This window comes from Bison bison, unplaced genomic scaffold (genome assembly GCF_000754665.1).
Source record: "Bison bison bison isolate TAMUID 2011002044 unplaced genomic scaffold, Bison_UMD1.0 scf7180017864263, whole genome shotgun sequence".
Lineage (NCBI taxonomy): Eukaryota > Metazoa > Chordata > Mammalia > Artiodactyla > Bovidae > Bison > Bison bison.
In genome coordinates, this window is record NW_011494835.1 from 11,101,137 (window position 1) to 11,117,420 (window position 16,284).

General features: G+C 35.3%; 1 protein-coding gene across 3 annotated transcripts in view; it reads left to right on the forward strand.

Annotated features, from left to right (window-relative positions):
- UNC5C (unc-5 homolog C (C. elegans)) overlaps positions 1-16,284 on the forward strand; it is a 428,547-nt gene that overhangs the window by 9,624 nt on the left and 402,639 nt on the right. The window contains exon 1 of one of the 3 annotated variants that reach the window (XM_010848328.1): positions 12,189-12,342. The exons of the other annotated variants lie outside the window; for them this stretch is intronic. Within the exon in view, the coding sequence (XP_010846630.1) occupies positions 12,330-12,342 (13 nt within the window). The 5' untranslated portion in view covers positions 12,189-12,329. Of the gene's footprint in view, positions 1-12,188; positions 12,343-16,284 lie in introns of those variants that run through there. 3 annotated transcript variants of the gene reach the window in all.

Genomic DNA, 16,284 nt, shown 5'->3' on the forward strand with positions numbered 1-16,284 from the left:
CATAGTCTTGGCAATATCCCCCTAAAGCAAACAAAACCTATCAAATAAATGAAAACAAACTTACTAAAAAAGAAATGATAAGGTAGTCATTGAATAGGGGTTTCATCCCTGATTTCTAACTGAAAAACTATATTCTTTTCTGCAAAAAGTGCCTCGTTGTCGACTAGTAGTTAAGTTGTCTACAGCAGTGCACAGTAGAGCTGCCTCTGCTTCATTTGTGCAGTGGCTTATCTGATAGAAGCAGTTTTCTCTTGTCCTGCAAGTGACAGAAACTGGGGGATCTCCACGTGCACTGGCTTGTTTAAAACATGTGGAGAAGAAATACCATATTTTCCTACACATGTGAATGCCAAGTCACTTTAGTCATGTCCAACTCTTTGTGACCCTCTGGCCTGTAGCCTGCAAGCTCCTCTGTCCATGGGGATTCTCCAGGCAAGAATACTGGAGTGGGTCACCATGCCCTCCTCCAGGGGATCTTCCCCACCCAGGAATCAAACTGTGTTCCTTACATCTCCTGCATTGGCAGGTAGGTCTTCACCACTGGTGCCACCTGGGAAGCCCATTTTCCTATACAGTAGACTATAATTTTTAGACCAAAAGAGAAGGCCAACTCTCCTCTGTGCATGAGTAAAATGTTTCATTCACATGTGGGATCCCCTCTTCAACAGAGACAATGTTTGCCTGGTAAGCACCTTGCCTGAGGTGACCTCTTATGATTGGGCAGATTGAAGGCAGTCAGTTGTGTTGTTTTTCAACTGGTGATATGTTTCAACTTCTTAATAAAATGGAATTATGTTTCCAGGCGGAATGTTTATAATTTTCTTGGACTCCATCAGATGCCATACAGGTGTTTTTATTTCCATATTTCTCCATTATATCCATTGATACATTTATTTAAATGAACAAAGATAAAATTAGTTGAGGGGGAAAGAGTTGTTACTACTGAAAGAATATAAAAAATTTAATTCTACATAGAGGGATAATATGATTTCCTGCTTGTTTTTAATATTATATTAAATGCAGGTTAATATATATTTACATGACACATCAATATGTAAATATATGTTAATTATTGCCATATGTTTCCACATCACTTGGCATTTCTGAACTAGGATTTTAAAAGATGCAAATAAATTCTAGCACACAGGGAATTGTTTCCTATGTTCTCTATCTTACATATCATATGTTCATGGATGACATAGTGTTTTCATAAGAAAAATATGTAATATTCTGTTATGAACAGCAAAGTAATAATAATAATGTCCCACAAAGTTTTGCGATTGCACGTCTAAATGCTAATGAGCAGTTGCCTGTTTAATGCTGAATTGCAAGGTTAAAAAGAGGGTCTTAAAGATAACAGCAGATTCCACAGTCCTTGAGTTTGTTTTGCATTCAGTGACAGTCACTAAATTAGGGAAAGGAATGTTCAAACAACACACTTGAGGAAAAGTGATTTTTATAGAAAGGAGCCATTTCTGCTAATAGCCAGTAACTGCACGTAACCCTGCTGACATTAAAAGTCCATTAGCTAAGCTCAGTTTAAATAGCAGCTGATGCAGTGTCAGCTAAATGTACACTGGAATTTTTTCATATAATGCAGTAATAGCAGTTCTGTAATTTTTTTCTAAAACTACATACATTAAGTAAAACAAATGTCATCTGATAGTAGTGGCAGGGCTGCTAATAAGCAGGCAGAGATTTGTGATGAAACAAAAGTAACAGTCTATATAACAAGAAGATAATAAATGGTAGTGATGGTTTTAAAAGGAAGCCTTTGAGAAAAATCATATGGAGAAGCTTAAGCTGACATCCAGAAAGAGTTGTTTCCATAGAACCACGTATTAATGTGCACTACTTTGAGATATTCATTTAAAGTGGAGTGATTTTTTTACCATTAGCCTCAGTGTTTAGTATTTCAGTGTATTTTGAAACAACAGGAAGCCCCCTCCTTGGACACTGTTATATGAATAAATAGCAAGGGAGTCGGGGGAGGGGGTAAAAGGGGATTGAAAAAAGAACACAAGTGAAAAAAGAGATGTAACTTCATATGTGTTAATATCTTTAAGGAGATTACTATGGTAATATTTTTAAGCAATCTGATTTATTAATGCTGTCTACAATGAAATCAAAGGTTGAAATATTTATATTATCCCCCCTCTCCTGTTTTTCCATTTTTTGAATATTTTTCAATCTCCATTTTAATCATCTGAAAGACAGGAAGTTTTACTGGAAATTTTTAATAGGATCCAAAGATTTTTAACAAGTTATCTTAAAGAATTCTCTAGGACAGTGTTCTGTAACTGTGAGGCCATTGTGGAAACAGTGAGGGTCACTTTGTAATCTAATGGGTGAGTTGGGAACAGGGCAGTAATTAATCAGGGGCTGTCGTGCTCACACCACTGTAAAGTATTACGAGAACCTTCATGCTGACCACCCCTCCCATTATCAGACCATTAGTAAAACCCTATACAGGCAACAATGGGGAGGCCTGCCTAAGCTTATGACCCTAATCACTTGGGTATAAGCTTTGTGCATATTTTCAGAATGGTCACTAGAATTTTCATCACATTTCTGAGTACTCAGAATTATTTATCTTTGTAATCTAAGAATTTATTTATGTCTAACCTGAGATATCTTACACACACATAACCTGAGATATTACATCTTTTGTTTATTTTTGTTTTAAAGTTAACTCAGTTTTCTTTATATGATTAAAAAATACCTCACATAACTCTGCGTGGCTTGAAAGGGGGAAAAAGAAAAGAAAAGGAAGAAAAAGAAGAAAGGACTACTATTTAACCATAATGGGGTGACAGAGATCTCCCTTTTAAGTTCACAGCTTTTCATATAAGCGTTTCATAATAAAATCAAGAAGTTCTCTTTGGTGCTGGTAACTGTTTTAATTCAGTTCAGGCCACTGTAAAGACTTATTTTGAATGAATTGGAAGCTTCTATGCATAGAGTTTATGCAATTAAATTCCTAACCAAAATCCTACTTACTAACATATTGCATGAGGGACTTGATGAATAATCTCGTCTTTAGTATGTAACTCAAACATTAATAACAGATGGAAATATGCCTAAGTTCAACCAGTAGGCTTTGATTTTTAATTCTAAGCTGACTTGAGTTTTTTCAGACTAAAACATCTGTTAAAAGTGACTGTTTTCTGTATTTTTTTCTTTTCTGTTGCATAAATCTATCACAAGATGAAAAGAGAATGTCAGAGTATTTGGCCACATGATAAATTTGTACATATCTATAAACTAGTATTATGAAATTGAATTATGTTGAGAATTATAAGATGATGCTCAACTGAATGAAATAGGACAGTTATTACATTAGAGTTTGGAATAGTTTTTAGAAAAAAAATTACCCTGCAATGTTAATATACTGTTGCTTTCTTGGAAGTTTTACAATGTGTGTGTTTTTTATTGATGAAGAATTACATTTTGAAAAATTTTGAGTGAACATAATGTATAGTATGGCTTGGGTTAAGTTGAATTTGTTCATTTACACTTGGAAAACTTTTCTTAAAATAATATTTAATAATGTCTATTGTTTAGTGTGATTATCATGTCTGTGTTTAGAATAGTGAATGGTTTCGATCACTGCTTTTTTGCTTTTTAATATTTCTTTCTTTTGACACTTAAGGAATTAAAACATATTAGATATATGCATGTACATGTTGGTCTGATAATTTCCTGGTATAGGAAGTTAATCAAAATTCATTGAAAAAAAATAATGTTTACAATCAAGAGTGTTCTTGGCAACTATGCTAGGGAAATACTAAATACTTATGCAGTCTTTATATAAATAAGTCTCTTGGTAAAAGTGAATAAACTGAGCTTAGCTCTAAGCCTGAATATTGCATACAAATCTAAGATACCTTAGCTTCATCCCACATTTGTAAGAAGAATGTCAGAGTCAGAATAGTATTTACATCACAGAATTACGAAGATTAACAGGGCTGTAAAAAGGGAAGAATTGAGGACACAGTGCCTGGCACATGTTACATGCTTGATGCACATTAGAGATTGTTGTTGCTGTTGTATCATCATTACATACGTCTTGGCACTAGTATGAAGATCATTGAATATATCACAGGAATGAAAAGATTGCACTCAATTGGGGGTACTACCAGGTGGAAAAATATCATTTAAACCAACAAAAGCATGTTGTCGAAGATGAAATCCTTAAAAAGAATTTGGTAGATTTAAAAATCACATTTTAAAATATCCTAAGTTGTCAGATTTTAACTGTACATTAAAACTCTTTGGAAACTCAACACATGTGTGTTTGGGTTTTATGGACATGTTTTAGTTGATTTTTTTTCCTATGCTAGATTCTGAATGTAGAATATATTCCACTAAAACTAGTATCTATTAAATGTTAATGAAATAATCAGTTTATATTTTTCTCTTCTATACATTAGCTATACTTGTAAAGACAAGTATAAGTAAAAAGACTGGAAAAAACAATTGGAAAAATCTTTAGTTTTTGCTAACATTTAAATTCTTTCTGACTCAGTGGTAAAGAATCCACCTGCGATGCAGGAGACCTGGGTTTGATCCCTGGGTCGGGCAGATCCCCTGGAGAAGGAAATGGCAACCCACTCCTGTATTCTTGCCTGGAAAATCCCATTGACGGAAGAGCCTGGCAGGCTGCAGTCCATGGAATCACAAAGGAGTTGAACATGACTTAGCAACTAAACAACAAAATTCTTTCTAGAAGACTAGAAACAGCCTTCTTCACTTATATCAGAAATTTACTGATATAAAGCAAAGCATTTACTGATCCTAGGGTAGAAGCAAAATTTATTAAACTGAAGTTTCCAAGCAAGGCCAAAGTTCTTTTATGTGTGAGGGGCATGTTATAATATAGGCAAAAAGGTAAATTAAGATACATAAACTGTTATGTATTTTATAATTGACACTTGCATGTAATAAAGTATTTTTTTCTAATGGATTAGTTCATGAACAAACTATAGCTGAAGTCTTATAGTTTCTCAGACATATATGTTAATTATGTATATATGATGGGAAAAGGAAAAAAGTACAGATCATAATTTTACTTGAAAAAAGTTTTCTAGTGTACATTTATAAAATGGAAGTACTGTTGCTTAAGTTATAACTTTATTTTGAAAAAATGGACATAAAAATGCTTTTAACTATAAACAACATTCAGTACTATATTTTTTAATTCACTGTAATATTAAATAATCTGTTCAATCTTTAGTTTGCTGCTGCTAAGTCACTTCAGTCGTGTCCGAATCTGTGCGACCCCATAGACGGCAGCCCACCAGGCTCCCCCATCCCTGGGATTCTCCAGGCAAGAACACTGGAGTGGGTTGCCATTGCCTTCTCCATTGTGTGAAAGTAAAAAGTGAAAGTGAAGTCGCTCAGTTGCGTCCGACTTGTAGCGACCCCATGGACTGCAGCCCACCAGGCTCCTCCATCCATGGGATTTTCTAGGCAAGAGTACTGGAGTGGCTTGCCTACTGTGACATTAAATAATCTTGTTTGTTCTTTTTTAAAATATCCTTTTAAATGTGTTATTGTAAAATTAAAAGAAAGCATAAAAAGCTTTTTCCTCAAAATGTGTCAACTTGACAGGAAGACTGTAACCCAAAGCACTTATGACCAAAAATAATGCAATTATGGATATTTAGCAAACAATGTAATAGATGCGTTGACCAAGTAAACAAGGATAACACCACTAAAATGATACTCACATAGGAAACACTTTGTAAAGCCCACTGAACACTGATTCTGTTGCCATTTTATTTGTCTAAAAAGCAAAGTTTAAGGCACGTAGTTTTTACTCCAACCCTCCCCGACCATAGCCCCCTCACTTCCCAAGTCCAGCATCGTAGGAAACATCCCACTTTTAAAAGAGAAAATTAATAGCCTAGAATCAACAGCGTGGTTTAGTTCCTACATGATTATGAAAACTTATCTTTATAGCATCTTATTCCACTTAAAAAACCCAACAGAAGCAGCCTAGACTGTTTTAATGATTGATTAAACTGCTCATTTGGGTTTTTCTGCTGTATATAACATTTGGTTTGCAGTAGTTTTCTTTGAAGATTTCCAGGGGGAAAACCACAACCATTAAAAAGATGAGACTGTATTTATAACCCCTTCTTCTAGGGTATTCCTGTATTTTTGTTTGGTTACTTTTTAAATAAAGACAAGCTTCTCAGAACTTTAATTTTCTGAACACGAAATGGTCTTAGGCAGTTCTAGTGTGTTATTACTTAGGTCTTGTTTTTTTAAATTGATATGAAAAATATTTATTTTGTGCCAGAATGCATTTTTATTTATTATTTTGTCAGGAAGTAGGGGCAGTTTAGAAAGCCAAATTGTTGAAGCAAACAAAAAATTAATTTATTTCAGAGTCTCATATATGTTAGATGTTTGTAAGCACTTACATTCAATCTCTTAATGATGTTAAATCATGAAAGATGACATATATTACTGAAACATTTTGAATATGTCTGTTTCTCCCAACTGGATCACTAAAGAAGTTTTTTCCTGCTTCCCATCCTGCCTCACTCTCCTTTATTCTCCACACAGAAGCTAGGCATATCCTACATACATCATCAGTAAAGCTCTTTTTCCTAAAACCCTTTGATGGCTTTACATTGCTTCTATAATCAGACCTAAACTTAACATGGTTGACATAGATGTTTGTTCTTAAACCTCTAATTCCATTCCTGGTATTCCTCTGTGGTTATGGTTTCCTCTGAGCATGCACCTTTCCCAAAGCTGGCACTAGTGTTCCAGTGCAGCCCTAGAAGGGGACATCCTTCAGATATGTTTAACAAGCTAGCAGTGAGTGCGTATGGCAGCTTATACTCTTCCCTTTGCTGTGAATGAGTGTTCGCTCCTCAGGTTTCATCCCATTCTTCTAGCTGACTTCTGTTCCATTTTGATATCTTAGTTTAGATCTTCATTTCTCTATCAGTTCAGTTCAGTTCAGTTGCTCAGTTGTGTCCAACTCTGCGACCCCATGAATTGCAGCACGCCAGGCCTCCCTGTCCATCACCAACTCCCGGAGTTCACTCAAACTCACATCCATCGAGTCGGCGATGCCATCCAGCCATCTCATCCTCTGTCGTCCCCTTCTCCTCCTGCCCCCAATCCCTCCCAGCATCAGAGTCTTTTCAATGAATCAACTCTTTGCATGAAGTAGCCAACGTACTGGAGTTTCAGCTTTAGCATCATTCCTTCCAGAGAAATCCCAGGGCTGATCTCCTTCAGAATGGACTGGTTGGATCTCCTTGCAGTCCAAGGGACTCTCAAGAGTCTTATCCAACACCACAGTTCAAAAGCATCAATTCTTTGGCACTCAGCCTTCTTCACAGGCCAACTCTCATATCCATACATGACCACTGGAAAAATGATAGCCTTGACTAGATGGACCTTTGTTGGAAAGTAATGTCTCTGCTTTTCAATACACTGTCTAGGTTGGGCATAACTTTCCTTCCAAGGAGTAAGCGTCTTTTAATTTCATGGCTGCAGTCACCATCTGCAGTGATTTTGGAGTGATTCTGGAATAAAGTCTGACACTGTTTCCACTGTTTCCCCATCTATTTCCCATGAAGTGATAGGACCAGATGCCATGATCTTAGTTTTCTGAATGTTGAGTCAACTTTTTCACTCTCCTCTTTCACTTTCATCAAGAGGCTTTTTAGTTCCTCATCACTTTCTGCCATAGAGCTGCCTTTTACACCCAACTGTAACACTCTTTCCTTTTCACTGTGTCCCCAGCTAGCATGTCAGCAGGAAGAGGGCAGGAAGCATGTTCACTGTGGTATCTCTAGCATGTAAATAGGAGCTTCATATATGCAGTGGGCATACAATATAGATCTTTTGAATGATGTTGGATTTGAATCTTTTGAATGATGAATCTTTTGAATGATGCATTTATCCAAATGCATAACACATCTTAGATGGGCTTTTGGTGAGTACTTACTATGGTGGAGTTAACAGGAACTTTCCTTATTCCCTTTGTCACCGACCTGGGGAGCTCCTGTACACAGTAAGATGAATATGAAGTTGAAGGTAGAAAGGACAGTCTCAGGAGTGAAGATTCACCCTCTCTCAGATTCTGCCTAAAAGGCCAATCTCCTTATCCTTACTTCAGAAATCCATTCCTGACTTCAGATAGTCCGCCCTTTAATTTGGTGCTATTAAGTAATGAAGAATTTGGATTCTCATATAGTCAAAGGAAATAAACCTGACAATTGATGGGTAAGCAATGTGAGCACAGCTAGACTCTTGGCCAGTTTGGTCAATTTGCCTAAACATAGCATGGGGAGTTAAAGAGACCTGCAAATGGAACCAGCACTCTAACAACCCTCAGAGAAACTGATTACTCAATTATAGAATTCTACCATATGGAATATTTTTAAAATAGATTTTCTACTGGGTGATGAAATTGTTTTATATTAGGATTATTGTTGGGTCACAAATTGCTCTATAGAGTATTTCTTCTTATTTCTGTCTAGTACAAAGTAAATAAGGCTCTTGCAGGGTATGTGTCTTAGTCTGTTAGGGCTACTATAACAAAATAACACAAACTGGATGACTTATGAACATCAGAAATTTGTCTCTCACAGCTCTGGAGGCTGGGAGTCCAAGACCAAGACACCAGCATGGTCATGTATGTAAGGATCCACTTTTCTGATTCCCAGAGAGCAATCTTCTGTCTGTGTCCTCACCTGGCAGTATGGCAAAGGATCTGTGCAGGTCTCCTTTATAAGAACACTAACCCCATTCATGAAAGCTCCACCCTCACAACCCAAGTATCACCCAAAGGCCTCACCTCCTAATACTATCGTCTTTGGGGGTTAGGACTCAAAGTATGTATTTGTGTAAGAACAAACATTCAACTTGATGGTATGATCCCATGAGTATGAGGTGAGAGGGTGAGGAAAGAGGGCAGAGTAGTCCAGAGTCAAGAAAATTAAATCTGTTTGGGAGTGCATATTCAACCAGTTATCTTCCTGTAATTGACTACTGTTTGAAAGTTCTTTTGCTAGGACCACAGTCTATTTTCTTTGGGCAGGATATTTTGTTTTTTAGACTAGGAAATCATATAGTGAAATGTATCATTATAAAGCATTATTGAACCAGATATTCTCACAGGCACTTTTAAGGTGACCAAAATATGTTATGGATTATGCTACACTGCCGGCAAAGAGGAAATTATAACAAGTAACTACTTCTTTTTTGTTAAGACTTCAGTAAACACAGACCCAACTTGCCCTGAGTAATTACCACAGAGAGCTATGCAATGGTCTTTAACTGGTAGTTGTTTGTAATCAAGCAGCTTGAATCTTGCCTTGACATAAAGCAGAGGAAGTGGTTAGGAGACAGACCTGTAATTATCAGCAGCAGGTGCCCATAATGGAATGCCAGAGAGATGTTTAGAGAGGCAAATATTACTTTAGGAAAGCTTTCAGGACTGTCAATTTAAACCAAAAGATGTCTAAATAAAAACTGGCTTGAGAGCAATATTAAAAGAATGTGTCTTTGGAAACAAAAGAAAGTGTAATAAATTCCTTTTATGCAAATTAACCTCTTCTTCCATATGCCTAAGTATTATCAAGATATGAAGCCTGAAAGATTGGGCTCCGTGTTCAGAAAAGGAGTAATTTAACAACTTTAGACACTTTTGGTTATTAAAAGGTTTATGGTTTAAACAAAAGCTCTGCTCTTTATTTTAATAAGTATCACATGAATAAATCAAATGAAAAATTAGCTTTTCTAAAATGAATTTTCATGGCTTCAAATGACACTGGATCGTAGATTCCATAATCATACATGACCAAAATTTTTAATTTTATAAGTTAATAATCTTCTCGATTTAAAGAATCTTCTAATTTGAAGAATAAAAACAAAAGAAACTCTGTATTAAATGAGAACCAAACCACCTCTTGGTGGCTCAGATGGTAGAGTCTGCCTGCAATGCGGGAGACACAGGTTTGATCCCTGGGTTGGGAGGATCCCCTGGAGAAGGAAATGGCAACCCATTCCAGTACTCTTGCTTGGAGAATCCCATGGACGGAGGAGCCTGGCAGTCTACAGTCCATGGGGTCACAAAGAGTCGGACATGACTCAGAGACTTCACTAAACCTTTAATATACATTTTACTAGTTTACTATATATTAATTTATTAGACATTTGTCAATTGTACAGAATTTCACCCTTCAGTGATAACATTTTTCAATTTTTACTCTTTTCTAAAAGAAATAAAATATTATCATCCTTTCTGAGTGGTACTCAGAAGGAATAATTATCCATATAATAAACTATATACAATAAAAATGTAATCAAGTTATAAAAGAAATATTAAATGCAGATTTATAATGCCAGTTCCTCTTTAAGAAGTGCACTTAGCTAAGTTGTTTTGATAGTGTCCTATTATTTCAATATTTTTCTTTCATCTTAAACTATAAAGACTGTGGTTTATATTAACTTACAGGAAATTCTATTAATACTGTATGAGGCATTGACAGACTAAAGAAAACCAACAAAACATAACTGCCTGAGTAGTTTTTTATGTTTTTAAATAGGGAATTTTCTTTTCCTTTCTTCTTTTTCAAGTAAACATTCATTTTGGTTGTCTTTATGTTGTGGGAGTGAATGAACCACATGGGCTTGAACACCTTCTAAAGGAGGGAGGAGTCGTGATATGTCTGTAAGACCTCATTCATTCTCAGATGTGCTTAGCTTGTGTTTTGGGGAATAGTTGTTTTCCTGCCTAAAGCTAGCCATATATTTATCACTGTGAAAACAAGGGAGAAATCAGTCATATATTTATCACTATGAAAATAAGCGGAGAAGTCAGTCATCCACTGCTCTTGCCAAAAATGCCTTTAGCTCCCACAGTAGTTGTATGTCAAGATCTTGCCCTACTTAAAAGAAAGACATAAGATTTATTCTGGAAATTTACCAGGACAGACTAGCCCTCGAAATGTGGAGGAAAAGATCTCTGTAGCTAAATTAAAATAAACTTAAGTCACACGTGATACATTATGCTTAAGATAGCTCCATCTAAAAATATATATGTAAGTTGTAGAGGGCCTTAGTCTTTTGTTCAAAGTGGACCCAAATATGGGAGATTCAAGAATTACCTAAAAACGGATAGATAAAACCAAGGAGAATAATAGTTTTATGATTTGAAGTTTATCTGCATATTTTGACTTATTTGGAGTTCTTTTCCTTCAGATTGTGGAGTAAATTAAACCAAGCTGGACACAGGGCTCATAGTTTATATGGAGATAACGAAACATCCAAGTATTATACTTAATTGCATTCTCACTAATTAAATTTAGAATTGACATGGAGGAGAAAGATGTGGTTAGAGCTGGTGAAACATAGAATATATTTCTGTTTTAACATGTAGTATATTCTCTCAAGTGATAGTCTCATTTAACCTTTTTTTAAAGGTTAACCTTTTTTTCTAGTACAGCTGAGATCAATTTAATTTAGGAAGTATTAATTGCAGTATCCCATAGAGATAAATGAGATAGACTAGAATAAGATGCCGTACCCATCATTAAGAAACTTAAAAATCTTGTTTGGAAGATAAAATAATTGCAGGTAAAACATACAAAACTACAAGGTGGCAAATTGACAGAATAAATAAAACTATTTTGAAGGAGATAAAAGGAGAGAGAAACATGATTTGGTGCTAGGACTTTCTGCTGGGGTAAACTCTCAGTCCATTTTGAGAAAGGAATAAGGCAACAAATCTCATTCCCTTTTACAAGTACTGCTTCCACTTAACTTGGCAGCGGCTGGAAATGTTTTGTTATAGTTGTGCAAGGTTGTGTTCTCTCTTCATCTCTTCCCATTTTCTTCCCCTTTCAATTCTGAGAGCAAGTCTTCCCTCAGGCTTTCTCCTATTAACAGCACTCGTCTCTGCCTGGAAGTGAGAAGTTACAGAGACCTGGTTTCTGATTTCTTGAGTCCTGAGTCGCTCTTGCCTTTGCTGTCGCAGGTTCATTTCTTCAGTGCAAATCGAGTCTCCAATCCAAATTTAGCTGTTTTATTACATACTCTGTAGCTAAGGTACTGTAGGCCAGACGTGACTGCATCCACAGCAACAGAGTTTGAGTGTGTCAAGTTGTGCAGGTTTGTTGTCTCTTTGTAAATAGAGTTGTACATGTTTTAAAACTTGTTTGGATATTGAGTAATGGTCTCCTTGGTGCTCCGATGTTTATAAAACGATGTCAGTGCTTGAAGGTAGAGGATTGCTATCGTAGATACTTGCCCTTCTCTATAAAGGATATACAAAAGGGAGGAAGACCATTTGCATGAATCTCAAGGGTGAGCAAATGGATAAAGTTAAGCATATGCAACCTGTAGAACTACTTCAAAGTCAATCGTAGCACTTTCTATACTTAACTAAAATTCTTCAGGTAAATTTAAACTAAAAGGGCCAGAGGGGTCTATGTGAACAGTTATGAAATTTAGACTTAACGTTTTATTTTATTTTTATTTTTTTAGACTTAACGTTTTAAATGTAAGAATGGTTTGCCTAACATCTTCCACAAATGTTTGGAAATATAGGTAGATGGATGGTTAGATAGATAAATTGATAGATATTAATCTTAGATAGTATAATAACTTTTAGAACTCTAATAATGTTCTTACTCTTTAGATCTTCACTTTTACTTTTCTTATGCTTTTTTTCTTGTCATTTGGAGAAACTAAGAATGTTGCTAGGGTAAACAGTATATGGGATGCCAATGAATATTTCTGAAGCTCTGGTGTTTTCCAGTTTTAGAATTTTGAAAATGAAAATGTGGGAAGAATGTAGGAGAAGAGTGTAAAGTGACTTTTCAGTTTGGTGTTGCAATCAAGCATGAGGTAGGGCTTTATTAAGTTTCTGAAATAACTGCACTAAAAATACATATAAAGAAATTTTGTTTTAGACTAATAAGAAAAGCACCTCATATCCTTTCAAATGAAGGCCTCGTAATTCTTAATGAATGCTATTTTTCTCATCTGACCCACTAATTATAAGACTGTGAAACAGGCAATTCATTTTTCCTAAAACATATGATAATAACAATCATAAAACCAATTACAAATGCTTTCCTATGTTAAATGATGTATATATAAATATATACTGATAGCTCTATAGAATACCAACTTCAGGACTATAAAGAAAGATACAGAGGATAAGAGCTACTCCAATATTTCAAAAGTCCTAGGGTTGCAGAGCTCACCAAACAAGAAGCTGGAGTTTTTCACTACTTTAACAATATTAATTCAATTTGGTAACACTGATCAGAAGCCCTAATTTGTAGTATATTTCTGTGATTGAAAGTGAGTTAATTTATTATTTTTCAATAAACATAATTTATTAAGTAGTAAGTACAAAACAATGTCAAAATCAGGGGAAAATATGAAGAGTCATAAGTAGTGTAAAATTTGAAAAATTTTGTTTTTAATATGTGTGTTTATCCTTAGTTGTTAAAATATTTGGAATTGAAATTGACCTCATTACATGAGTTCAGTCTGTTTTGTCATAAAAATTTATTTGAACTTATTTGTAGAGTTTTTATACTGAATTTTAAATATTGTCATCTGACTTGAAACTTTATCCTAAAAAGCTATGATGCCAGATGTGCATTAAAGACATGTTTTGATTCCTATTATTTTTTTCTTCAGTGCTACAATTTCTTTTAATAAAACTACAATTGAATTCTCAGCTACTTTCATTTGCAAGGGAATTAATGCAAATACTTTTTTCTTCAGGATCTTTATTGTTAATCTGTAATGTTGGTAGTATATAACTATATGTAGGATCATTTTCCAATCCAGATGATTAGTTTCAGAGACCCCAACACATGACAAAATTGACTTGTGAGAATATTTTTTAAACTTTGGAAAATGAGAGGCCCATTTAGGGTCCAGATTCAACTTTTAAAAAAACTTGACTTAATTATACAATTTTTGGAATATAGTTATTTTGTGGAGATTACTTAACTTGTTTGGGCTTTAATTTTGACTTTAAGATACAAATTTAAGAAACTTCATAGATATTGCAAGAAATGCATTTGTTCTTGTATTACATGCTAATTTAGTTTTTTTGAGCTATTTCTGACCATTCTTCATGAAAAACTTTTATTTTCATTATTGAACTAACCTAAATGTAAGTATATCTTAACTAAAATTTGTATAGAAGTATATTCACTTATATTTTATATTATAAACTCTTTTAGTGAGCATTTTCTTAATCAGGTATAATTTTATCATTGAACCTATATGTCTGCTTATCTGTAGCATGTTGAATAGAAGACTAGATTCATTACAATGACACAGAGGTAGGGAGACCACATAATTATTGACTAAATTAGGTCATTTCTGTGAATGAATGGGAAAGCTATTAAGTGTTATTTCTGGAAGCATAAACTGGAATTGTCCTGGTTTAGCAGGATGAATAATCAACTTACCAGGACACTGCAAGATCCTGAAATACCTTCTAAATTGCTAGGTTAGAAAGTTAGTTTATATTTATAGTGGTTTTAGAATTAAATATACTTTACTTCAAATTTTTGAACTGATTTCCCCTTTTTGATGTTGAAGAGAATAATTGATTAATCAGACTAGCTACTTTCTTGTCTGTCTCAGATGACTGAGTGTGCTTTACCTGTGCACCTTCACTCTCTCAGGAAACCTATTTGAATGACTTACTAAATGTATTATCAGGGATAAAACAACTTGTTTTCAGTAGCAGATTATATTTTTAAAAGTATTAAAATCAAGATTTGTTTCAAAAGACCTAGAATATTCAGACTTAGAATATTCTCGGCCAGGGTTGGTCTTGCCCCTTTTTCTCATTCTTATTAGTTGTCATTCTACTGCTTAGAATTGTCATTAAATGGGCATATGATTTGAGAGGCTCTGTCAGCACATGAGGCCTCCTAGGTGGTGCAGTGGGTAAAGAACCCACCTGCCAATGCAGGAAGTGCAAGAGATCTGGGTTCCCCCTGGAGGAGGAAATGGCAGTGCTCTCCAGTAGTCTTGCATGGAGAATCCCATGGATAGACGAGCTTGACAAGCTACATTCCATAGGGCCCAAAGAGTCCTGAATGACTGAACATGCATGCATGGCATGAGCACATTCAGTTTGGGCAGCTCCATAGATACTCAGCAACAGAACATAAAGCAGAGAAAACTCTAATAGTAACCTCCTCTAAGTTGGTTTATTTCCCTTTGTTAATGTCTACTTCAGAGTATATTGAAATTCAACTGAAAGAACCAAAATGGATTTTTGAACTGAAAAGAAGAAATATTTCCAAACAACTATCTTGGACAGAGGCGTGATATATTTGCCATGTATTGTGCCTGTTTTAGAAAGAAATAGTCTTAGTTCATTAACATGAGAATTGCATAAGGTTGTTTTTTTGTTTTTTTTTAACAGTACTTATCTTGAATGAAAATTTTGGTGAAACATATTTGAGCTACATGGGGTTCACATCTTTTTATTTTGTGAAATTTACCAAAGTCATTTTATTAAAATTTTCTGGAATGAAAAATGCATACAAATAATAACTAAATATTCAACCATCAAGTGTCAAAAGGTAGCTCTGCAAAGTTTTAAGAGGATGAAGTTGGAATTTCACCCAAGAAAAATTATAAAACTGATGTAATTACTTTAGTACTTGAGCATTCACTGGTATTTGAGGAAGAGGAATAAATGTGGGGAAACAATTAGTTATATTTACTCAGTTAGAACTAATGCATGAGGCCAACAACACAAGGGAGGGCATTCTCAAAATTGCTACTATTACATGTATTATACTTCCTTTTGGCATTTGAGCTTCCACATGTATTCCATCAAGTCTGTGTGCAATGCATCTTCTTTTGACAGGGGCATGTGGAGGGGGAGGGCTTTCCTCTAATTCAGCCAGGCTTCAGTGACCCACTAATTTGACATCGTTTAAAAAAAAAAAGAACACTTGAGAAGCTGAAATGCAGATGGGGAACTGACTTGCCTTGTGTTCGGAAGCTTGACCTACCCAGAACAGTTATTTTACAGATGAGGAAACAGAAGCCCATAGAGCTCAGAGTTCACACAGGTGTTAATGCAGACGGAGGGTACAACACCTGTCCACCAGTTCTTGCTTCCAGCTGCTTTCTACTGTGCATCACTGCACCTGCAGCTGCCCCCACGCAGATTTATATTTCATGCCTCTGAGTCTTATTCTTCCTTGGCTAATCCAGCGGTCACAAGCTCCAGTGCCTACTGGGACCAGT